Raw genomic sequence first — 25,890 nt, 5'->3', positions numbered from 1 at the left:
AGGGATTAGAAAAGAATTGTGCATATTAGTCTGCCAATTGTGAACGGATACAGAAAACTTCAATGATTACAAAGTGTCCGTAGCCGCCACATGACCAAATAGAAAATTCCCTTAGCCTCACATCAGTGGTCGTAGCAATTTATCTAGCCTCAATATCCAAAAGCATTAGATGTTTAGTCCAAGGTATCTTTGTCAGCACTACAAGTGCACTTTTGTATACGGTGATGGCATGGAAAGCAGTTGTTGTCCTATGCAGCCTTCGAAATGCATGCTGATGCTGGGCGAATGGAAATTGTCCAACGAGAGGAGCGGGAGGAGTAGTGCCTCATGCGTCTTGGCTACTGACGAGAGGAGGGAGATCGGTCTGCACGACTCCCCCTTGCTCGTGTCCTTTTCAGGTTTCAGTAGCGGGATCAGACTGCCCATCTTCCAAACATCGGGTACTATAATAGTGTTCAGATAGGCTGAGGACAGTTGTAAGGTAATCGACTCCAGACAAATCCAGATTCTTCAGCACCAGTGTAGAGATTCTGTCTGGAACCAGCGCTTTGTGCGACTTGGCGCCACGGATGACATTTGTAGCTTCGCAGGGTTATTGTTGTAGCAGTTGTTGTACACTGAAAGGCTCCATCGGGCCGATGAAAGACTCCGCTTTGTGCGACTTGGCGCCACGGATGACATTTGTAGCTTCGGGCAGGGTTAATGTTGTAGCAGTTGTTGTACACTGAAAGGCTCCATCGGGCCAATGCGGTACGTACAACCGGCTGCCATGGGATTGCACTGTTGTTGTTGTAACAGTTTATTGTGTTCTATCTTTCGTCTGCTTGATTCTGTTGAGTTTCAAGACCCAGGAATTTTGCGACTAAGATGGGGTGCGTCCACAGGGATCTGGGTATGAGTCGAGTGGGTCTGGCCGGGCAGTTAAACAGGTGACGTGTATCGTGCGGTCCCTGGTTACAATCGGGACATACATCTTGCACGTCGGCATCAATCCTAGCCCTGTGGGAATTGAGGCGGCTGCATCTGCCGGAACGTAATTGAGCCAGAACCACTCTGGTTTGCCGGGGGAGGTCGATTTCTTCGGGTGCAATGGGTGGCGGTCGTTCTCCAAGGACTACATTCACCCGGTAGCCAATTACCGCGTCTGCTACCGTATCTGCATGAATGTTGTTCAGACCCGCTTGATCTAGAGGTTATCTCTTGTAGCGCTGAACCTCACGCTCTAGATCGTGTAGATCTACCTTAAGGCTTGGGTATCTATCCACAAGATGATGATTTGGATGGTTTCTGCGATAACAGGCCAAAAGGTATTGCTTAGACAGCATGTAGTTATGTCTTCGCACTGGTAGGATCTTTGTCTCCTGATGGAGGTGGTCCACATGGGAACTGAGGAGACAGCTCGTCGCAGTTCGGAGGGCGGCATTGTGACAGATCTGAATATTTATTTCAATAATTCAATTGTAGTGAACAGTGTGGCTGAAGATTTGGTGGCGGATATCTTCAGATTTCTTGCAGCGAAATATGAGGCAAGCTCGTTGAGGTAGACGTTCAGCCTATCGCAGATGTCATCAATGGGTGGGGGGCCTGATGCCATGATCGTACAATCGTCCGCATATGATACGATCTCTATGCCGTCTGGAGGGGGTGGAATGGAGGATAGGTAGAGGTTAAACAGTGCCGTAGATATCACCCCACTTTGGGGAACTCCCTGTTTCACTCTACGGTGTTTCGACTTCTTATCCCTAAATTCCACAAATGACTGGCGACCACACAGATAATTCGCGACCCATCGTTTCAGGCCTGGCTGGAGGGACGTGTCAAATAATTTGTCATGGTTGACCGTGTCGAATGCCTTCGATAGGTCAAGTGCCACGAGGACCGTAAATAAATCCTACGTGTGTGATTGCACTGTAATTTGTGATGCCTGTCCAGCGGCACAGATATCATGGATATACGAATGGCTCCTCTTCTAGCCTTTTCACCCTCGGATCAATAAATTGACGTTTATCTAAGGAAATTACCTCAAAAGAAACGCCAGCATTTTTTATGTTAAAAAAAATGTTTCAAGCAAGCAATTAAAAAATCAACCATAACACAAATCAGCAGTTCTTCTGCAAATTTTCACTGGAAGTCGTTCGCGTACTTTTGCTCGCAAATTTTTTAAAGAGAATAAAATGGCTCTTAGGTTATGTTAGGTAAGAGTGGCAGTCCTTTACAGGCTCAATTGGACAAGTTTAGCCCATTGTGATACCACAGAAGCGACAAAGGCTTCTGGCGGGAATTGAACCCACGACCCCTGCACTGGTAATCCAAGCACGCTACCAACTCGGCTACAGGGGCGCCCAAAATGCCTCTTACTCTCCTGCAAATTTTTACTGGAAATGTATGCGAAAAGGCCTAATTTCTGCTGGCAAAAAAAGTCCCAGAAGTTCTCTATTTTTTAACTGTCAAAGTTTGCTTTCTCTCGCACTCTCTTCTGTTGCATGTAAAGTACGCGAACGATTTCCACTAAAATTTTGTGCACATTTGCAAAGCTGTGCACGTGTTTAGTTAGTAGCAATTTTCCCGAGCGCGAAGTTCACAAATTAGTTTTGCAAAAAAAAACGTAGTTTTATTAAAGTGTTAAAAGACATGAATATAATTAATTCATCTTAAAACCAAGTTCAATAACTTAATTAAGAGAGGCAAATGAGTAATTAAGAAAAAGCATGGAGTGCAAGTATTATTTACAATAGTTCACCTGCAATTTGCACTCCATGCTTTTTCTTAATGGGTACATACTTTGTTATGGTTTCTTGGCGAAAATCGCCAAAGTCGATCGCATAAGTCGGTGCTAAACGATCGCCTAATCGGTGTAAGAATGTAAATTAAGATTCCTATTTTAATTGTTATACTCGGCCTAGACTTCTTCGCGCCAGAAATAGTTCATAGATTTGCGATCGTTAGGACGGATGGCGTATTTAATACCATTTCCCAGCACCAAAATAGATTTTAATTTGAACAAATATACCAAAACCTAATTTAGTATTAGAACAAATATTTCATTGAAATAAAATCGGATTATGTTTAGCTTGACCGAATCTTATGTACATAACTCCTATCAAGGATAGCATTTGTTATGTTCAATGTACTAATATATTTTGAAATTAAAGGCTCATTTAAGCTCATTGCAGGTTCTAAACAAGTCGAATTGAGAGACCGGGTTTTATAGATTGAAAGTTTAAACAGAAGTCTCTGGGCACAAGTTTAGCTAAATCGGATAAGATATGCGCCTTCTAGGGGCTGAAGAAATCATATGGGAAGATCGATTTGGGTTTGGCTCATTTTCAATTCCAATTGATTCACTTCGATAAGAAGTACTTTGGACAATATTGGAAGCTGCTAGCTGTACTAGATAAAAATTGTGTGTGATTTCAACAGATATATGGACAGTTAAAATGTCAGGACGATTGAGAATTCATTAGGGTCTTCCACCAATATTTGGAGGTGTAACAAACGGAATGCCGGGATTCGAGTTATCCCGCAGAGAAAAAAATAAAAATCGGTTTTCAATCACGAAATTAATTGACCCAATTAATGTTTCAATTGAGACTGCCTCAATCACATAAATAATAATATCAACCACCGTTTTGGGAAAGTAATTGAAAAAATATCAATTAAAAAAAAATTGCATATTCAATTAAAAAAATGATTGAAAGTTATTGTAATTTTTAACACTTTCAATTAATTGATCCAAGTAGAAAATTATTGAAATTTTTGAAAATTCGATTTAATTTCTATATTTGGTACGCAGATGTTTACCTCCCGGAACATGAACTTGAGATGCGTTGTTTGGTTAAAGATCCGTGGGCACCCGTGGCGTGTAGCGGTGTATTATGCACTGAGGCGGTAGCCTTTGGTTGACAAAGGAATCCACCAGGTTAATCCGGCACGTAGAACCGGCTACTATGATATTGCTATAGGTTTGTCGAAATGTGGCATGTATGGGTCTTTGAAACCTCCTTCCCTTTGTGTTGTTCAAAATAGCCTTCAGTTGAATTTACTTAAGCACCATATTTGAAAATTTTTTAAGATTCGATTAAAAAAAAAGTTTAAATCAATTAATTTTTTAATTGAAAGCCATCAATATACATCCAACAGATGCACAGAATCATGTGCCCCATGGAAGTAGTGTAATTGTCGCAGACAAAAAATCTGTCATTACACGAAAACACTTGCATTGGGAAAAGTACAGTAATGTGGTATTTGTATCATAGAGGCGTTTTCGCAATAAATACGATTGAAATACAACATACCAACGCACGGCCCTTGAAGCCATCACACCTAATATGGTTGAAAAGTCTTCTAACCAAAGACGAAACGCCATGGTGGTTGGTGTTTGTTGCGATCTCTGGCTTTCGTTTTGCATTTGCAAAGAAAATTAAAAATATTTCAATCACGAATATGATTGAAAAAATGTTCAGATTCTATTAAAAAATTAAAATTAAATTAACTGAATTTTTTAATTGAAAATGGCAAAATTTTCAATCACGATTGTAATTGAAAAAAAATCATATTCAAAATTAATTTTTAATTAAAAACGATTTTATTTTCAATTCAATTTTTATTTTTTTTTTTCCTGAAGATGAGTAAGCTCGTTCTGGTCCAACACGTTCCCGCAGCTATCGGTCCCTGCGGGAACGTGATGGCGGAGTGTCCGCGACTGCAGTTGCATATACTCCGTATACAGATCGTGAGAAGACGAGGCTATTACTGAAAGGAAGTAAGAAGGAGGTCAGTATAGCTATTGGTATCATAACGGGCACATAGGACTACGAGCTCACTTATTTAAAATCGGTGCGGCAAGTGATAGCATGTGTAGGGCATGCGGGGAAGATGATGAGACGTTGGAGCATTTCCTTTGTCATTGCCCGGCTTTTGCGGCCAACAGCCACCGGTACTTAGATGGGGACACAATACCAGACCGGAGCCAACTTAGGATAGTGGTATAGAAAACAAGGATTTTGTAAGTATCACGGAATTCCTAACTTAAAATTTTCTTTTTCAAGGTTACTTTAAAGTTTTTAGAGCGCACAACAAGCCGATTACTGGCTTAGGTGTATGTCCATAGTGTCATGAGGCGGATTAATATAAAGAGACATATGCAGTAAAAACAAATAAGAGCGTGCTAAGTTCGGCCGGGCCGAATCTTATATACCCTCCACCATGGATCGCATTTGTCGAGTTCTTTGCGCGGAATCTCTTTTAAGGCAAACAAAGAATAATGAAAAAGGACCTGTTATGTTATTGGAGCTATATCAAGTTATAGTCCTAATCGGACCATAAATGAATTGAATGCTGAACATTGTAGAAGTCATTATGTAATATATCAGTACATTCAGATAGGAATTGCGCTTTATAGGGGATTAAGAAGCAAAATCGGGAGATCGGTTTATATGGGAGCTCTATCAAGCTATTGATCGATTCAGACCATATTGGACACGTATGTTGAAGGGAGAAGCTGCCAAAATTTCAGCCAAATCGACAGAGAATTGCGTAGATTTCAATTTAAAATCGAATCACATATGCCATTGTAAATTGCAGCAAAATACAAAGCAAGTCTCGGTCAAAATTGCAAAAAAAAAGACGAATATCTTCGAAATTAGCGAAGATATTGTAGACCTCTAGCTGTCTTTTTTGTACAGATATTAAGCACTATACAGCAAAAAAATTTTTGAAAATCGAACAACAAACAAAGATTTGGCGGCCGAGCTGAGCAAATTTAGGGGCCTGCCAAAAGGCGCCCGGACAACCTAGGGCCTTGAAATTTTGCACACCTCAAATTTTTGCTAACACCTCAGATCTAATCATTGCAAATTTCAATGAGAAATACCTACCCGTTATCACATGCCATATGGCCTTGGATTCAGGCAATTATAAAAGCTTTTGGACGGGCGTAGCTTCTTTATGGTGGATATCTTCCCTATCCTGAAGGCACTGACGTGGATTTCAAAAGATCAAGGCGTCACGATATACGTGAATAATCACGCGCTGCCGAAGGCTCCATCGTCGGTCCATGTGAGGTCGAAACTGTTTAGAAAATGCAATGTGCTTCTTCGAACTATGGGGAAGGATGTCAGGCTCTGCTGTGTCTCGGGGCATCAAGGAGTGACAGGGAACAAGATGCCGACGAGCTTGCCGGGAATGGATCACTATAAAGCAAAGATCGTGCTAACAAGTTATTGTTACTGCCCTGTGTGAGCTTCTAGCTAGGGGAGACGTTTTCTACGATGACCGTGCGATTGAGGCACTGGTTGCCGGTTGACAAAGACCCTGTGGCTGAGCATTTTGCGGGACCGGACCTCACTTATCCTAGGGCTTAAGAAGCATGACCACGAGCTACTGATAGAGGTACTGACTAATGATTGCAATGTCAGGAATCCAACACGGTGCTGGACACAGGAAGAAGCGAACTTCCGAACGGTCAAACCACTTTTGTGTCACTGTCCCGCAATTACGAGAGGAAGACATGATAATGGTTTCTGTGCCTGGATTTCTTCCAGGCACTCTCGATCTCAATTTTATTGTAGCCACATATTTGCATGTGGGGTTCGGGATCCTCATCAAGCTCCATAGGTGAGCTAGATCATTACGGTCCATGGACAGATAGCCGCTGGAACACTATGGCCATAAACACCGCCTCCCAATCACAGTCATTACTTGATACCGCCAATTGTCCCCGATTGCAATTGCAGTTGACTCTTATACCTATGGAACATTCTACTATCCGCGCCCGGTAGCTCTCAGCTGAGCCTTCGCAGCATTTTGGAGTTCTGTAGGAACCTGGATTGGTTTACTGGATCATGCTCTCTCCTTACTTTTTTCTTTTGCGTTAGTTTGTACTGTGCTATGGTATATCCATAAGTTTTCTATGCCTTATACCTAACATGGATTAGTTTAGCAACGACAGACCGAAGGCTCTGGTGGGAATTGAGGCCACAAGCCCGCATTGGTTGTTGTTGTATCAGTGTGTTGTGTTTCGTCCGTTCGTCTACTGGGTTCAAGGGCTCACTGATAGATGGCTATGTCACTTGCCAATTTCTTAAAGTGGCTCCATAAACTTTGGAGAAAGTTGAGTGGAAACTTTCTTTCTAAATAAAACTTTACCTAGCAGAAAGCAGCAAGGCACTTTCATTTACCAAAAGGAGTGCAATGACGCGTAGATTTCAGAGGGTAGAGATCTACTACAACTCCTAACAACCAATGTAGGAAATGACTGCCTTTGGCCTGAAGAGGGAGAGGGAAGACCAAATAATGTTTTGAGACGAGCATTTTATTTTCACCTTCCTTTGATGCGATGTTTTCTCGGCTGACGTTAACAAAAGAGGCCGAGTCGGGTATAGTTTAGAGGACAACAAAGTAAAATTGCCAACAATAATTCCAAGTTACAATATAGGATTTAAAGAGATGGGAAGAGTTAGAGTTTTGGTCAATTCCTGATTTATTTTTCAACAAAGCTGAACAAACATCAAAGGCCTAAACAGAATGAGCGAGGAGCAAAAAGCAAATTTTGCCCATGAACATTCTACTAAGGAACAGGGGCAAACTTCTCACATATCAATGAGTGCAGTCCGATTTTAGTTTTTAGGATCTCAAGTTGGGACAAAAAGTCGACTTTTCGACTTTTATCAAAATGGCAAAAGTCGACTTTTCTTTGCAAAAAGTCGACTTTTGACTTTTTGTCAAAAATTTGCAAAATTTTATAAATAAGATACTTTCATTTCCTACAAGTTCTTGTAAACTTTTGCCATCAAAATATGATAATTTCTTTGAATTTTCATAAAGGGGAGGTATTAAGAGAAAATTTAAATGCAAAATTGGATAATTTTTGTATCAAACCACACTGCCAACTTAAAGCCAATATGGCTAATATTTTTTACTAAATTTCAAAAGTTTCCACATTCCCACTTATTTTTCCCATTTTTATACCCTCCACCATAGAATGGGGGTTCTATTAATTTTGTCATTCCGTTTGTAACATCTCGAAATATGCGTCAAAGACCTCATAAAGTATATATCCTTCATCGTCATGACATTTTAAGTCCATCTAGCCATGTCCGTCCGTCTGACGAAAGCACGCTAACTTTTGAAGGAGTAAGGCTAGGCTCTTGGGGCACAAATACTTCTTATTAGTGTAGGTCAGTTGAGATTGTAAATGGGCCATATCGGTCCATGTTTTGATATAGCTGCCTAATAAACCGATTTGGGGTCTTGACTTCTAGAGCTTCTAGAGGGGGCAATTCGTATCCGATTTGGCAGAAGTTTTGCACGTGGTGTTTTGGTATCACTTCCAACAACTGTGTCAAGTATGGTCTAAATCGGTTGATAACCTGATATAGCCGTTATATAAATCGATCTCCCGATTTGACTTCTTGAGCATCTAGAGGGCACAATTTCTATCCGATTCGGCTGAAACTTTGCATGAAGTGTTCTGGTATGACTTCCAAAGATTGGGCTTAGAATGGTTGAAATCCGATATTCGACTTTTCGACTTTTTTACCCAAAAAGTCGACTAATCGATTAGTCGAATGTCGACTTTGTGATCCCTACTTCACGTGTGGCAACACAGTTGACATTTTTTTAACTTTTTCGCGTTACTTTTGTGGATTTTGTGCGCATTTTTGCAACGCGATGTTCAAAACCAAAGTTCAACGCGCTCATTCTGTTATGGCCTTTAGGATGTCAAAATGTGCCGATTGAAAATGACACAAATAAAAGAAAACGTAAACAAGGAATGAATGTAAAAAGGGAACAAGTTGACATCCTCAATGCCAAGTACTATTATGAATTGTATGTCCTGGCTGGGTTCTGTTGACTATCCATATCTAGGAACTTTGCGACGAAGTTGGGGTTAGTATTTAAGCAAGAACCGAAGCCGTCCGGACTCTCACTGAGACTCTCCATTGGATACCGCCGAATGAATAGAAGGCTATGTCGCTTGCCGACATCTAAAAGTGGAAAGGCCCCATGAACATTTAGGACGTCAAAATGTGCCGATTGAAAATGACGCAAATAAGAGCAAACATAAACAATGGCTGTATTTCGAATGGTAGCAAAGTTGTAGGAATAGTACAAATATGATGTTAAGTGTGGCGAATAATTTTTGAGTAGCCCTGGGGCTAGTAAGATTTTTTGACCGCACAGCAAATTCTGAGCATTAAGCAAAGTCGCATGTCAGTAATTGTAAATTCATTTGCGTTTTGGTAACCAACTTGCGTGCGGCATAACGTAGCCGCCTACATTGTGGGCAGACGTCACTAAATTCAAACGACTTATTTGGCATGAAATAAGTAAAATTATTGTTTATTATCATTCTAAAAGGTTGTTATTTAACAATAATGGACAGAAGTACAGTTTTGTGTTTGTAGTTTATTGAAATGGTGGCGCCGTGGTTTAGAGATTTTTCTATAACGGCGTCAATAGTTTCTTTACCTGGCATGAGTTTCGTTTATCATTTTCATGTAAACAATAAAAAATAGAAGCGTTTGCATTTATTTTTCGTGAAGTAATGGTTCGTGATGAAGGTTCCATGTAAAAACTTCCCAAAATTGGGAAATAGTTAATGTCCAAACTTCGAGTTTGGACTTAGTTTTTTAGCACCACTGAATTTCCTTTACCCTTATTACATATATGTACTTGCCTTAGTCATTGTAATCAATTAAATTGATTGAATTATTGTGAATGACTATTTTAATTTAAACAAGTATTTAGAAGACATAGAATTTTTTTTAAAAAAAAAGTAACTAATTTGGCAAGTTAGGCTTAAGAACTTGTTCACTTTGGCGTTATCTATCCATTGGTGAGCATCTCATCCCCTCTTGAATAAATAAACCTACAAATGATTTGTTTCATTTAAACCAACTTTGATTAGTCTGCTTGGAGATTCTGTGGTTGCCAAAACCACATATTGGCTTACTGTGTGTTTTCCTCTTTTCCAAAGCAAGACCTAAAATAACTCCATATTGCAACGCTCGCATTTGCAATATTACTGCTAGCAGTAATGGAAAATATTTTTGAAAAATTTTCATTACGCAAGTTATTATTATTGTCTGGCTTTTTCCTGTATTATTATGTGACGCGCACATCTTGTTTACTTTTGATTTTTGACAAACGTCAAAATTTGTCAGTGTTAGAAAAAATGGTCGATTGGCACAGCAAAATGATTTTTTTTTCTCACCAGTGTAAAAAAAAAACTACGTCATTTTTACATCTCACATTAGGAGATTGCTACCATTCGACACACGCTCAAAGTATGAACGTAGAAAGAGAACTAGTTGTCATCAAAACGTGAAGAAACAACACGATAATAGGTCTGTTCGCGTATTTTTCCAGTAAAAATTTGCAGGAGAGTAAGAACAGCCTTTACTCTTTTTTGCTATGCATTTCAATAAAACAGCTTTTCGATGCTACCAATTGCTGCAGGAAAAAAACCTCTAGTAGAAATTTGGAAGCTCTCAATATCAAACTCTCAAAAATTAGCTTGCTCTCACGCACTCTCCCGCTCTCTTCTGCTGGCAAATAAAGTACGCACACATAACAACTTTCAATGGTCCGCTACCTTCTATAAATTTAATCTGGTAAGAAATTTAAATATATATGGTAGAAATTCTCATATTTTTATTATTTTAAGAAAAACTTATTCTATTTTGTACTAAGGAATACTTAGAAATTACTATTTGTTTTAGTTAAAAGGCAGATAAATCATTGGTGCAGTGCATCATCACAGTCAGGCTAACATTTAAAATCTAAAAAAGTCTTTGAAACTCAAAACAAAAGCAACAGCCAAATCATCTTATTCTGTGTTCACTCGACTTGATTCATTGTAACATGTGTTTGCCATTAACAAATCAGCTGATTTCGAAGCGATTGTTGATGTTGATACAACAATCGCTCAATCGAGTGACATAAAATTTGTGGGATCGGTCGTATGTAAATCAACATGAGAAGGCATTCGATATGTGGGGACCCTTCTTTTGCCTCAATGATGATAAACATCCGACATGGGTGGAGGGAACGTATATGTTTGATATTCCATATTTTTAAGGAAATAAGGTCTAGGAATATTTTGGTTGTAGCCTGCTGTATTCATTGGAGAAACGGGAAAAGTTCCCTCATCGGCGGGTGGCGTCATGGGTATGCCAGCTGATAGATGATCATTAGAAGTGGCATATGGATGGTAGGGCAGAGGTCGAAACAAAGTTGAGGATTGTTGATCCATTGATTGTGGGGGTGTTAGCAAAGGATTACTGACTATGGAAGAATTTTGAATAGCTTGCTGATTGTTTGTCATAAAGTTAGGCCTCAAACACCAATTTGAGCGATGATCCATGGCTTGATGATGAAGGTAGGGGGCAGAAGGAAAATTCCAGGCATGCTCCCTCATTTGCGAGCTAGGCTGATGCATGGTGTATGGTGCAAAAGTGGGTCTGGGAAGATTGGCTGGTGAATGATTTGCTGCATGTGTGGATGGATGCGGATGTATTGCATGAGGTCTTATAGGTGGTATAGGTGCATGAGGTATAAAGGAGGATGTTGAATGGCGGATCATTTGTGGTGGCTCAGGTTGCTTTGTGGATAATGGTGTGACATGGGGATGTCTAGGAGTCGTTAATGGCTCTTCGCTGTTCGCATATGGCCGTGTAAAAGAAGGAGAAGAATTTCCTGCTATAGCTGATGGAATGGTTAAAGTAGAACTTATCTTTGGTAATTGCTCTTTGAAGCTTGTTTCAGGTTTTCTAAAGTCCCTAAGAGCAACATGATGATCATTTGGGGGATTTTTGATAATTTTGTTCGTAGGTAAAGGGTTACCTAAATCCCTACAACCATGATGATCAGTTGGGGAAGCTGTTGCAGAAGTGTTTGCCATATTTTTCTTAGTCGAAGGATTACAAGGCTCTCGCCGGCTGGCTGAGATTTTCTTAGTCTTTACGATTTTTTCTTTATGTGTATGTAAGGATGTAGTAGGTTTTCTAGGCTGCTGTCTTTGAGATGCTGTTGAGCCTGCTAACTCCTGGTGTTTGCTCTCCAGAGATGATTCTTTTTGATTACTGCATCTTTGAATAACAGAGGAACGGCAGCGATTTGCTTCACTCTCTAATGATTCGGGTTTGCCACCATAGACATAACTTCTTTTTTCAGGTTCCAATTTTCTCTTTTTGGCTTCAGTAGCATCTTCGGGGGGATAGTTGTTGGTAGGCAAAGATGTGGGTGATAGACGATTGGATGTAGCTTGAGAGGTAACCGATCCTGAGTGTGTAGAACTTTTACTTGGAGTCCTTAAGCACGTTCTAGGGTTAGCGCTTTCGGTTTGTAGCGAATAATGCTCCGAATTTTGTACAATTTTTGCCAATTTTGAAGAACGAGAACTCTGGAGATGACTATTTGAGGGTAGTCTGAGTATTGAACCTTCGATTTGCTGAGGGGTACATGTGGATGGCATAGAATAGCCTTGGGCTTCTAAAGTAGTTTTGGGACTTGCAGAATTTCTTTGCTTTTGTTCAGAATTTGTACCAGTGGACGCTTCTGGGTGCTGATCTTGAGCGCATTGGGCCCATCTGGGATCTGTAGAAAAAGTGTAAAAAGTTTCTGCCAAGCTTATTTGTGAATCATTTGCTGGAAAATATGGTGGATTGCCAGAATTTGATGTTGTAGCACCTGCATCAGAAGATTCTCGCGACGATAGTGATGCACCTATTTGTGAATTGTGGATATGAATTGAATGATTTCTTGGTGAGGCCCTTAAAGGACCAAGATGATCTGGGCGAGGATTTGGTTGATTCCAAGAGTTTTGGGATGTACTGGGGTGCGGGCTTATCTTTGTTTGCAAATCCTGATTTTGAATTTGTTGCTGGCGATCTTTATCCTGAGAAATTTGTTGGTGGAAGGTTCTGGGATCGTGATATGTGACATTTTGTATGGGAATTTGAAGCTGATTTTCTCTGATTGGCGTAGAGTTTATATTTAAACTATAGGAAATCCTGGCAGGATTTGAGACAGCTGGCATAGGCCGATCTGAAGAAGTTGAGGGCCTGTTATGAGATTGCATATTTGGTGTAGCAGCTTCTTGTGGTTGATTTCTTGATATTAAGGAGTTGCAAGGGTGTGATGAAATGTTTTGTTGGAAATGGTGTGTGGGATTTTGAGATTCATGTATTGATGATTCACTCCGAGCCTTATAAAGTCTGTAAGCAGGTGATGAAAAGAAGGATTCTTCTCCTTGAGAAGTTGAGAAAGCTTCACTACCAGCCTCATAATGTCTGTTAGAAGGCGATAATAAGAAATTTGCATGTCTTTGAGTTGTAATGGCATGTTCTGCGGAACTTGGTGTAACTGAATAAGTTGAATAAGAGGATTTTACTGGTGGTGAGGAACTTTTTTTTGCTGTACTTTCTTTCTTTTCTTCATCTTCTTGATTTCTCTCCATATTTTCCAGGCTACATTTTAAAATTTCTGTTGTTGGGAATTTCAAAATTTGTCTAGGCATTTCAGGCACTTCAATTTTTACCACAATCTCTGAGGGAACTTCTGTGTGAGAGGTATGATAAGCAGCATATTTTCGAAGAATTTTTCTAAAAAAAAAAACAAAAGATAAGGTTTAAAATTTGTTGGAATAATGATAAACACATGCGGCAGGGCCGAACTATGGGTATATGTGCGCCATGGATATAAATATGTATGTATGTAACTTACATATATAAATTTCATGAACATTTGTGAAGCCAAGAAGTTTTTCGGGGTATCGTTCTATATACAGCTAATATACAGTCAAATATAATGCGTTCTCTATCAAATCAAGTAAGGATGTCGAGGGGGCTACTCACTCACAATTCAAAATTGCATCGGAAGATCGTGTTCATGTCGCAACTACATATATCCGTATTCATAATCTGGTCTCTAGTGTACCCGACACGAAGGTCAAGGGCTCTAATACAATTCACTGTTCCAAATTTTATCGAATTGAACTTTGGATACCCTCCACCATGGATATATTAATCATCCTTTTTTATTATACGAGGGTTGCCTTTTAATATAATCATCGAAAATCGCTCTATTGTTTTTCAAAATATTCTCCTTTAAGATCTATGCACTTTTGCATGCGTTTGAACCAATTGTCGAAGCACTTTTGCCACTCTGATTGATGTATCTCCAAAACATGCATGCGTTCAGAATGCATGTTTTCATCAACCGCTTCTTCAGGTTTTAAAAACGTTGACTTCTCATTTTATTTTTTACGTACGGGAATAAAAAGAAGTAATTCGGTCATCGATGTTTTGAATGTGAATGTGAAATCGTGAAATTCACGATTCATCAACAACAACAACTGGTTTTGGACGAACTTCACGAAATTCATCTTGGAGTGAACTACGACCTCGGTTGACATCACCATACCATCAATAAACACTGGTCCTTGATGGAGCTTTATCGGTGCACTGTTGTTGAGTTAAATCACGTCGAAAGTTGTAAAAAGTAATCTCACGAAAATGTTCACGATTTAATTCCATTTTTTGGGCGAGATGAATATTTCAAGTTACTGTAAACAACACAAATAGCGCTCATATGTCTAAGCGTTCTGAGTACGTACAACCTCAAAAATGTCAAGTTTTACGATGGAGCTGTCAGTTGGCAGATTGCAACACAAGGGTTGTCCATTCCGAGAACTCTTATACAAGTATCAGTTTTGGAGGATTGTTCTAAAGCGCAGGTATATTTATATAGTCTGATCTGGATAATTTTTGGGTCGGATGTCGGGGGGCTTCAAACAACTCGCTATTTCCAATTTCAACAAAATTGGGTAATAAAGTAAGCTTTTATGGGCTTCAGACCCTTAACTGGCACATCGGTCCATATGGTAGCTTGATCTGAATATCGTCCGATCTTAACCATATTTAGGTCAGATGTTGGGAGGCTTAACACAACTCACTTTTTCAATTTCAGAAAAATCGTATAATAAATACAGCTTCTATGGGCTTCAGACCTTAACCGGCAGATCGGTCCATATGGCAACTATATCTAAATATAGTTCTTAATAACTTTCAGTTTCAAATTTCATCGAAATTGGGTAATAAATCGGGAGGCTTAAAGATTCTATCGAATTCGGGAAACAAATGCAGCTTTTATGGGTTTTAGACCCTAAATCGGCAGATCAGTCTATATGGCAGCTATATCTAATAAATATAGTCCGATCTGAACCATATTTGAGTCGTATGTCGGAATGCTTAAAACAATACACTGTTTCAAATTTTAGCGAAATATAAAGTTATATATGACCCGTGGGCAAATTAGTAAATTTTCAGTTGCTTAGTGTTTTCATTTTGTTTGCGTAGTATTTTAGAAAATAAAAGTCATTTAAAACCGAGTGATCGACACGTCCCAATACGTCGGCCAAATTTCATAGAATCGGTTACATTTTTATATCCACCATCATAGGATGGCGGTATACTAATCTAGTCAGTCCGTTTGTAACACCTCGAAATATCAGTCTAAGACCCAATAAAGTATATGTATTCTTGTTCGTCCCGTCGTTCTAAATCGATCTAGCCATGTCCGTCCGTCTGTCGAGATCACGATAGAGATCGAACGCGTAAAGCTAGCTGCTTGAAATTCTGCACAGATATTTATATCAATTTAGGCCGTTGGGGATTACTGGTATGGCCAGTTCAGATTTGGATATAGCTGCCATATAAACCGATTGACTTCTTGAGCCCCTGGAAGCCGCAATTTTTGACCTATTTGGCTGAAATTGAGCGAGTAGTGTTCTGTTATGACTTCCAACAACTGTACCAAGTACGATCCAAATCGGTTTTTAACCTGATATAGCTCCCATAAACTCCCATATAAACCGATCTTCCGATTTGACTTCTTGAACCCTTACAAGCCGCAATTTTTGTCCGATTTGGCTGAAATTTCGCATGTAGTATTTTGTTATCACTTCCAACATCTGTGCTAAGTACGAACATCGGTCTATAACCTGATATAGCTCCCATGTAAACCGGTCTCTCGATTATTTTTGTTCGGTTCGTAGAAGCGTTAATTTTTGCTGGTTTGTCAGAAGTTTGGTATGTGGAATAAAAGTATGCCCTACAGCTTAATTTATTTTGTATAAATTTTTAGCAGAATCCATGGTGGTAGGTTCCCAAGATTCGGCCCGGCCGAACTTAGCACGCTTTTATTTGTTATGGCTGTCGACGTAAGTCGACGTAACTTTGGTACGATCTTTACAAAATTTTCCATAAGCATAGGAGGTATTAATATGTGTACAAAACAACATCGGATCAGATTTAGATATAGCTCTTGAATATATATTTTGTTTTATATGCCCTTTAATGCCTGTATATATATGTATGGTATGTATCAAAGGTCTGCACAAGACCATTCACTTCTGCTTTCAAGACGCACTAACAACCATAGAGTTTTCAAGAACTGAACTGTTCGTTTAAAAATACAACATCGTATGAGACAATTGAGAACTGAGTAAAACAGATAACAAGACACCAAGACAACGAGATGAGTGAACGCAACAAAAGAGACCTTCAGCAAAATGAGAAATTGATTCAGATTTCAGTGAGTGTACGATGTACAATACATCTTGCTTCAGATAAAGTATTTTTCCTCTCGTCTACTTTCGTGTACGAAATTCGTTCGAAGGCAACGAGTTTGATTTTAGAAAAGCATGGGCAAACACACAGACACACACAAGCGCATAGGTTTTTGTTATGAGAAAATAAGAGGGCGGTACGGGATGGCTGTGAGGTGAAAATTGGGTTTCGATCCGTGTGGTTCATTGCTGTCACGAGAAGCTTAGCTGCGAGCTACCGGGCGCGTCCACAGAATAGTAGAATGCTTTATACAGAATAGCTGCACCGCCACTGCTGGAACAATCAGCACTATTGACCGGGGAGTCTCAGTAAGAGGCCGATAGGCACCGGCTCTTGCACAAATCCTGAGTGCCTATGATGGTTGATATAACAATGTAAGTTATTGGCGCCTTTAAATAACCAATGGCCACCCCGTTCCCGCGGCGATCGTTTCTTTGGACCGGAACGAGCTTGCTCACCTACAGAAGCTTGACGAGAATCGCCACCTCTACATGAAAATGTGGCTACAATAACAAGATATCGGGGGCCGAGTGCAGCTCTATGCTCCATATGGCAAGAAATGGGGGTAGGATATGAGGCAGTTATGGTCTCAAGACCCAAAATCGGCAGGTCAGTCTAAATATAGTCCGATTCGTTCAAAAACTTAACCTGTGCATGGACAAATTACGAATCTGTGCAAAATGTCAGCTGAATATCTACATTTTCGAAGGCTCTAGCGTGATAACAACTGACAGACGGACGGAGGGACAAATGGATGGAAGGGCAGATGGACGAAAGGACAAACGGACGAAAGGACAAACGGGCGGAAGGACAGATGGACGGACAAACAAAGATCCATAATATATATATTAAGGAGGGTTGATTTGTATGGATGAATAAACAAATTAAACATCGTATAGCAAAAACGTAATCTACATAGAATTCAAAGAAAATTCTCCGAAGAAACCATGGATCTAAAATCAAATCCTACTCCCAGACTTTTGTCTTGGAAAAAGCTATTATTTCTAGGATCTATTTTTTTTTTTTTGGCAAAGGCGGGTTTGTACATTTTCAACATGAGATACGCGGATTATGATTTTATTTTCTTAGAATTTTGTGCAGTTTATGTTTTAAAGCAAAAACAAGTAAAAGCGTGCTAAGTTCGGCCGGGCCGAATCTTGGGAACCCACCATCATGGAATCTGCTAAAAATTTATACAAAATAAATTTAGTTGTAGGGCATAATTTTATTCCACAAACCAAACATCTGTTGAACCAGCAAAAATTAAAACTTCTAGGAACCGAACCGGGACCTATATCAGGTTATGGACTGATTTCGGCCGCATTTGGCACTGTTGTTGGAAGTCGTAGCAGAACATCGCATGCAAAATTTCTGCCTAATCCGACAAAAATTGCGGCTTGTAAGGACTCAAGAAGTCAAATCGGTTTACATGGGAGCTATATCTAAATCTGACCGACCCATTTGCAATCCCCAACGACCTACATCAATATTAAGTATCTGTGCAAAATTTCAAGCGGCTAGCTTTACGCGTTCGATCACTATCGTGATTTCGACAGACGGACATGGTTAGATCGACTCAGAACATCGAGACGATCCAGAATTTATATACTTTATGGGGTTTTAGACGAATATTTCGAGTAGTGGAGGGTATACAAATTAACATACCCCCATCCTATGGTGGCGGATATAAAAACTACAATTCTATCTTACCTTTGTTCCCGCTCGAGCAGCTCTATGTTCTGGTGGGTCTTTTGTAGAAAATTTGCAAAGTCATTTATGGAATCTTGTATGCCATGAAGGTTTGAGCAAATATCTTGGTCACTATTGTAGGGTTGGAGCATATGCTGTAATTCCCTTACAGCATGTAGAGATTCATGGAAATCATGGACTGGTGAGGAAGTTGAGCTAGTCCTCTGAGGGTCCTCCAAGCTAGAATCTTTGCATAAGTCAATATAGGTTATAGAGGAGTTTTCTTTAGTCTGGTGATGATGACTTGGACTACAACTAGAATTTTTTATTGCATCTTGGGTGAGTTGAGGAGTCACTTTGAATTCAGTAAGAGGTTTTTCTAATCTATGCTTGGTTTGACATTCTTTGTTTTTAGTATTTGTACTTGCTACTACATAGTCTTCGTCATCCTCATCATCTAAAAGAATAGTCTCTGTAGTAGTTGTTTCTGAAGCCTCATTTGTATTCTGGGTAAAATAGCCTATAGGCTCGTCTATGGATATATTCAAACTTTCATCTTCCGTTTCTTCTTCGTCTGGGTCATCTTCCAAACTAATAATTGGTTCCGTGGTTTCTATATGCTCTAACAAGTCTTTGTCTCTATGTTCTTCAGCATCCGCATCAGCCAAGTCAATTATTTCTATTACTTTTGAATTCACATTGTGGCCTGTGGTCTTCTCTTCACTCGCTATCCTATTTTCAGCTTTTAAAGATTCCAAAATGTTATCTTGAGAGTCTACTCTGCGTTCTGCAAATTCCAATACTTCGCAAGAGGTAATTTCCAAACCCATATTTCTTAAAGCCTCCTCTATTTTATCATCCTCTATGGAATCCTTCTGCTCACATTCCCCTTTATCTTTGTTTATGGTTTTCATTTTGGTCTTTATGCCATTTCTACGGTAGTCCTTTTGTAATCGTTTGCGATATTCTTCAATTTTTCTAGAATTTATTTTATATTTGGCTCTAATGAACGTCGTCTGACTAGGGCATTTTAATTTTCTCTTGACTCTATGCAAAGTTCTCTGCAAATCGATGAGACCGCTAAAGCTTACTGAGTCTTTTACCGATTGAGTTATGAGTTCAATTGAATTGACTGGGTTTTGCTGTTGTTTGGGGGGTTTTCTCACTGAGATCCATGGGAATTTGGATGGTTTGGCGGGTATTTTCTGAAAGAAAGAGAGAGAGAGAGAGAGAAAAGAAGAGTTTTAATTTGTTTGGCTCACATACACATGTATACTCGTATTTTCTTCTTACTTACCGGTATAAAAATGCAGGGTTTTAAGGTCGATCTGATTTGCCGCGATGATTCGCTAAAAATAGAGCAAGGATAGAGCAAGGATAGGAAAATAATGAAGTTTTTTTGCTTGACATGTGTCCAACCTCGTTCAACAGCTTTAAGTTAAAACTATAGTTCAAGTCCTAAGAAAATCTATTGAACTATGAAGTCAATGAGTTAATTGAAGTTAATTGAGTTACTGTTCTAGTCCCTCAACTGAACTTCGGTTAAGTTAATTTAAAGAGTGGCAACTCTTTTCTTTTTCGCTTTACAAAAAAAGCTTTTTATTGTATTTATCACAGTTGTCGCCTTGCACTTTAATATGAATTGCTGATATATTTTTTGTAAAATAATGATGGATAACTACCAAGGCGTCTCGGCCTCTACCACTTTACCACTTTTTATACCCACCATTTTGTCATTCCGTTTGCAACACATCGAAATATCCATTTCCGACCCTATAAAGTATATATTTATATTCTATATATTCTTGATCAGCGTAAAAATCTAAAACGATCTAGACATGTCCGTCCGTCTGTCCGTCTGTCTGTTGAAATCACGCTACAGTCTTTAAAAATAGAGATATTGAGCTGAAACTTTGCACAGACTTTTTTGTTCATAAGCAGGTTAAGTTCGAAGATGGGCTATATCGGACTATATCTTGATATAGCCCCCATATAGACCGATCCGCCGATTTAGGGTCTTAGGCCCATAATAGCCTCATTTATTATCCGATTTTGCTGAAATTTGGGACAGTGAGTTGCGTTAGGCCCTTCGACATCCTTCGTCAATTTGGCCCAGATCGGTCCAAATTTGGATATAGCTGCCATATAGACCGATCCTCCGATTTAGGGTCTAAGGCCCATAAAAGCCACATTTATTATATGATTTTGCTGAAATTTTGGACATTGAGTTGTGCTAGACTCTTCGACATCCTTCGTCAATTTGGCTTAGATCGGTCCAAATTTCGATATGGCTGCCATATAGACCGGTCCTCCGATTTAGGGTCTTAGGCCCATAAAAGCCACATTTATTATCCGATTTTGATGAAATTCGGGACAGTGAGTTACGTTGGGCCCTTCGACATCCTCCGTCAATTTGGCTCAGATCGGTCCAAATTTGGATATAACTGCCATATAGACCGATCCTCTGATTTAAGGTCTTAGGCCCATAAAAGCCATATTTATTATTCGATTTTGCTGAAATTTAGGACAGTGAGTTGTGTTGAGCCCTTTGACATCTTTCGTCATTTTGGCCCAGATCGGTCCAGATTTGGATATAGCTGCCATATAGACCGATCCTCAGATTTAGGGTAAAATTTGATTTTGCTGAAATTTGGGTCAGTGAGTTGCCTTAGGCCCTTCGACATCTTTCTTCAATTTGGAACTGATCGGTTCAGATTTGGATATAGCTGCCATATAGACCGATCTCTCGATTTAAGGTTTTGGGCCCATAAAAAGCGCATTTATTGTCCGATGTCGCCGAAATTTGGGACAGTGAGGTGTGTTGGATCGAACCAGATTTGGATATAGCTGCCATATAGACCGATCTCTCGGTTGGACAATGACTTGTACTTATAAGCATTTGATCTAAATCGTTTGATATGTCTATATAGCTGCTATGGGGAATAAGGTATGCATTTTTCACTGGATTTTGACGAAAGGTTGTTCACATATATACCCGAGGTGGTGGGTATCCAAAGTTCGGCCCGGCCGAACTTAACGCCTTTTTATTTGTTTTTTTTTGTAGTATTTTAAGACCATTTTAATACCCGTTTGTAAAATCTCGAAATATTCGTCCTAGACCCCATATTCTTGATCATCATGAAACATTAAGTGGTCTAGCCATGTTCGTCCGTCTGTGGAAAGTACGCTAACTTTCGAAAGAGTAAAGCAAGGTGCTTGAAAGTTTGCACAAATACTTCCTATTGGTGTAGGTCGGCTGGGATTGCAAACCAATATCCCGATTTGACTTCTTGAGCCTCTAGAGGACGCAAATATTATCCGATTAAGCTGCAATTTTGCACCATAACTTCTTCTATGACCTCTAACATAGGTGCCAAGTATGGCTTGAATCGGTGTAAAACCAGACATGGCTGACATATAAACCGATCTTCCGATTTTGCTTCTTGAGCCTCTTGAGGTCGTAATTCTTTTCCGATTTTGCTGAAATTTTGCACAGTCACTATATCTATGACCACTAACATAATACATAACATGATATAGCTGGCATATAAACCAATCTCCTGATTTTACTTCTTGAGCCCCTACAGGGTGCACAATTCTTATCCAATTTGGTATCTACTATGGTCTCCCACCTCCAAGCCAAGTATGGCCCGAATTGGTTCATAAGTTGAATTGGTTCATAATAAGCATAGCAATTCTTATTCATTATCTTTTGTTTGCTTATAAAGAGATACCCAGCAAAGAACTTGAGAAATGGGATCCAAGGTGGAGGGTACATAAGATTCGGTTCGGCCAAACTATTGGGCACGCTTTTACTTGTTCTATCTAAAGTGAACTTTGCAAAATTAATTTTATATCCGACCACACCTGCGTAGCTTCCAATTTTGACTCCTGGCTGATTTACCATTACTTAATGTAAAAATGAGAAGTTTGAGCGTTGATCTCTATACGCTCACACTCTCTGCCAAATGAGAGAGACACAAGAGCCAAACAAAGCAAACAAATCTTCTTTGTAACAAAGCATCATTTGCTGTAAACTACACATATTTGGCTTAAAAGAATTTATGGTATTTTCGCTTAAAAAAACATTTTTTGCCCCGTACGAGGCTAGGTTAGATTGAAAAGAGGGTGCAGATATCAATCCGCCCCATGCCACTATGGACATACCTCTAAACCATTAATCGGATTGTTGTGCGCTCTAAATACAAAAAAAAGTAACCTCGAAAAAGAAAATTTTAAGTTAGGAATTCCATGCAACTTGCTAAATTCTTTACTGTTTTCCATGCCACTCCCCTAAGTTGGTTCATGTCTGGTATAGTGTCCCCACCTAAGTGCCGGTATTTTTTAGATGCGAAAGCCGGGCAATGATAAAGGAAATGCTCCAACGTCTCATCATCTTTCCCACATGCCCTACATATGCTATCACTTGCCGGACCGATTTTACAAAAGTGAGCTCGTAGTATGTGTCCGTTATGACACCACAGCTGTACTGACCTCCTTCTTACTTCCTTTTAGTAAAAGCCTCGTCTGCATGCGCTTTCGTCCCCGTACGAAGTTTCTTAAGGTTTTACCATAAAAGAAGCGACTTTAAATCAAAAAGTGACAAATTCACAACTAACATTCAACAGGAGAGGGAAATTTTACACGGTTACCATAAAAATAGTACTTCCGCAATAAAACAGATTTATTCGTCGCAAAGATGTTTCAAGCATTTTATTTTTTTGCGTGTATAGAGCCTCTAAAGGCTCAATGTTGAACAGTTAATTGCTTTTTACCCCTCGACATCCCTGACTACTATGGTCAGCCCATATTTGTATATAGCTGCCACATAGACCTATCTTCCGATTCAGGATCTTTAGTAAAAAAAGGCGTTTTTTCCCAGCCTTGTTATCCCAGCCTAAAATGGTTTCGATCTAAAATTTGAAAAAAAAAATATTTTTTTCGGCCATACTCAACAATTTCGGAATGGCCAAACTTTGGATACCCACAACCATGGATATATTAATCATCCTACTTTATTATAACTCCATTACCATATCCATAGTTATACCTAAATAGGAGCTGGTCTGGTTCATATTTGATTCACGTCCCGAGAACTCTTATACAAGTCACAGTTTCAGAGAAATCGGGCAATAAATCCACATTTTATGGAACTACGAAAGATTGGTATATGTGGCAGCTATATCTAAATATGGTCTGATCTGAATCATATTTGGGTTGAATTTCGGGGGACTTAAAAAACTCACTGTTCCAAAATTATATGAAATATAAATGCAGCCTTTATGGGTTTTGAACCTTTAACCGGCAGATCAGTCTATATGGCAGCTATATCTAAATTAGTCTGAACTGAACCATATTTGAGTCGGATATCAGGAGGCATAACACAACTCACCGAAATCGGTGAAATCGGAAAATAAAAGCACCTTTTATGAGTTTCAAACACTTAATCGACAGATCGATGTATATGGCAGCTATATCTAAATATAGTCTGAACTGAACCATATTTGAGTCGGATATCGGGAGTCTAAATGCAACTCACTTCTTCAAATTTCAGCAAAGTCGGGTAATAAATGCAGCTTTTATGGGTTTCAGACCCTTCATCGACAGATCGGTCTATATGACAGCTATATCTAAATATAGTCTGAACTGAACCATAATCGAGTCGGATATCGGGAGTCTAAAAGCAACTCCCTGCTTAAAATTTCAGCAAAGTCGGGTAATAAATGCAGCTTTTATGGGTTTTAGAGCCTTAATCGGCGGATCGGTCTATATGGCAGCTATGCTGAATATAGTCTGATCTGAACCATATTTGAGTCGGACATCGGGAGTCTAAATGCAACTCACTGCTTTAAATTTCAGCAAAGTCGGGATTTAGACCCTTAATCGCCAGATTGGTCAATATGGCAGCTATATCTTAAAATATTCCGATCAGAACGAGATTTGAGTCGGATATCAGGAGTCTAAATACAACTCACTGTTTCAAATTTCAGAGAAATCGAGTAATGGGTTTTAGACAATTAATCGGCAGATCGGTCTATATGACAGCTATATATTAATATAGTCCGATCAGAACCATATTTGAGTCGGATATCAGGAGTCTTAAATCAACTCAAAAACCCAAAAAGGCACATTTGGGCTCAATATATCGATTTTGAAGGCTGTGGCGCGATTATAACAGGCGGACGGACAGACACACGGACTTTGGAAATGGATATTTCGATGTGTTGCGAATGGAATGACTAAATTTCCTATGATGGTGGGTATAAAAATAAACGATCTCAGTGAATTTGTAAATATGAAAAAAAAAATTGGCACCGATTCATAAATTCACCATTGCGATGCCAAAGATCCATGAATTAAAGTTCGAATTCCTTCACACCTACACACCTTTTTTTTCGCAAGATTTAGCTCCCTCGGATTATTTTTTTTTAACAAACTTAAAAAAAGACTCAACAGAAAGAGATTTGTCAGTAATGAAGAGGTGGCGGTTGCGGTTGTTGACTATTTTGAGGAGCTAGGCAATTCTTACTACAAACAGGGTATCGAAGCTATTGAAAAACGCTGGATAAAGTGTGTCGAGCTTAAAGGAGATGTTGACAAATAAGGAAAAATTTTCCCAATTTTGCTGTGTTTTTTTTTTTTTTTTTTGTTAGGCAGGCTACTTTGGGATCGCCTACGTATATATCCATAATGATGGTTATCCGGCAGAACTTTAACATATTAGTTTTTTTTTATAATATTTTTTCCTGTGTGGTTGGTAAATCCGCCCGCTTTACTCCCACCCACTCTTCATCTCATCCATGTGGGTCACTATTGTTTTGTAATAATTCGGTCACTTTATCGAAAAACAACAGCCATAAATCCACCTTATTTCCTATGGCTTCAACGTTTAGTAAAAATCACAAATGTGGGATTTTATACGAATTTTGCAATCTAAATAAATACAAGTTTCTGTGTAGTAAATAAAACACGAGTTCTCCGTATACACATGGCAAGAGAAAGAGTTCCCACTACTTTGAATTCGTTTTTAAACTTAGCCATATTCTTGAATGCTTTTCCAAAATACTTACTTGGTTTTGGTATGTCTAGCCTCCAGACTTAAAGATCTCGATTTTTTGGGCGGCGTTAGTGCCAGTTTTGTCGATATGTCACTGTCACTGTCATGACGGATGACGTCTGAATTCAGATGTGTTTTTGCAAAATCCATGATTTTATTTTTAAAATAATTCTTATCATTGACAACAAAAAAAAAAGCCAAAAAAGTAATTTATAGAAAATAAACCAACAACAACGAAAAGAAACTAAAATTAAAGAGTTTCCTTTAATTCAAACTATGCTAATGCTGTGCTGGATGCCTCCGCTTCGTTGCTTGTCTTATGTTTTTTCTGTTATATATGCGGCGTTGTTGCTCTTGTGAACTCTCAATTGAATCTGCGAGCTACGGAGGGAGTCCGCATTTTAGAATCGCTCGATTTTCGAATGGTCAATCTGAAGAACGAACAAAAACACAACACATGGAAATGTGTCCGTCCGCGCATTCGTCTGTCCAGACGTCTTTTCTTATATA

At 39.2% G+C, this 25,890-nt stretch overlaps 1 protein-coding gene across 1 annotated transcript; it reads right to left on the bottom strand.

Annotated features, from left to right (window-relative positions):
- Nucleotides 1–10,967: 10,967 nt before the first annotated feature.
- Nucleotides 10,968–25,530, bottom strand: LOC106090094 (mucin-2). The gene is made up of 4 exons (XM_013256178.2): nt 25,394–25,530; nt 19,621–19,672; nt 18,345–19,528; nt 10,968–13,607 (listed from the first exon to the last, which is right to left on the bottom strand). The coding sequence occupies exons 1-4, from the start codon at nt 25,528–25,530 to the stop codon at nt 11,018–11,020; spliced, it is 3,963 nt and encodes a 1,320-aa protein (XP_013111632.2). The 3' UTR covers nt 10,968–11,017.
- Nucleotides 25,531–25,890: the final 360 nt, after the last annotated feature.

Source organism: Stomoxys calcitrans, chromosome 1, assembly GCF_963082655.1.
Source record: "Stomoxys calcitrans chromosome 1, idStoCalc2.1, whole genome shotgun sequence".
NCBI classification, from domain to species: Eukaryota; Metazoa; Arthropoda; class Insecta; order Diptera; family Muscidae; genus Stomoxys; species Stomoxys calcitrans.
This window is presented reverse-complemented; position numbering and strand designations above follow the sequence as displayed.

Bases quoted from the DNA above. Each gene is read 5' to 3' on its own strand.
- LOC106090094 (XM_013256178.2), bottom strand. From the start codon at position 25,530: ATGGATTTTGCAAAAACACATCTGAATTCAGACGTCATCCGTCATGAC. The intron at 19,673-25,393 runs GTAAGTATTTTG...CTCTATTTTTAG, and splicing joins GCTAGACATACCAAAACCAA to CGAATCATCGCGGCAAATCA. The intron at 13,608-18,344 runs GTAAGATAGAAT...TTTTTTTTTTAG, and splicing joins CTGCTCGAGCGGGAACAAAG to AAAAATTCTTCGAAAATATG.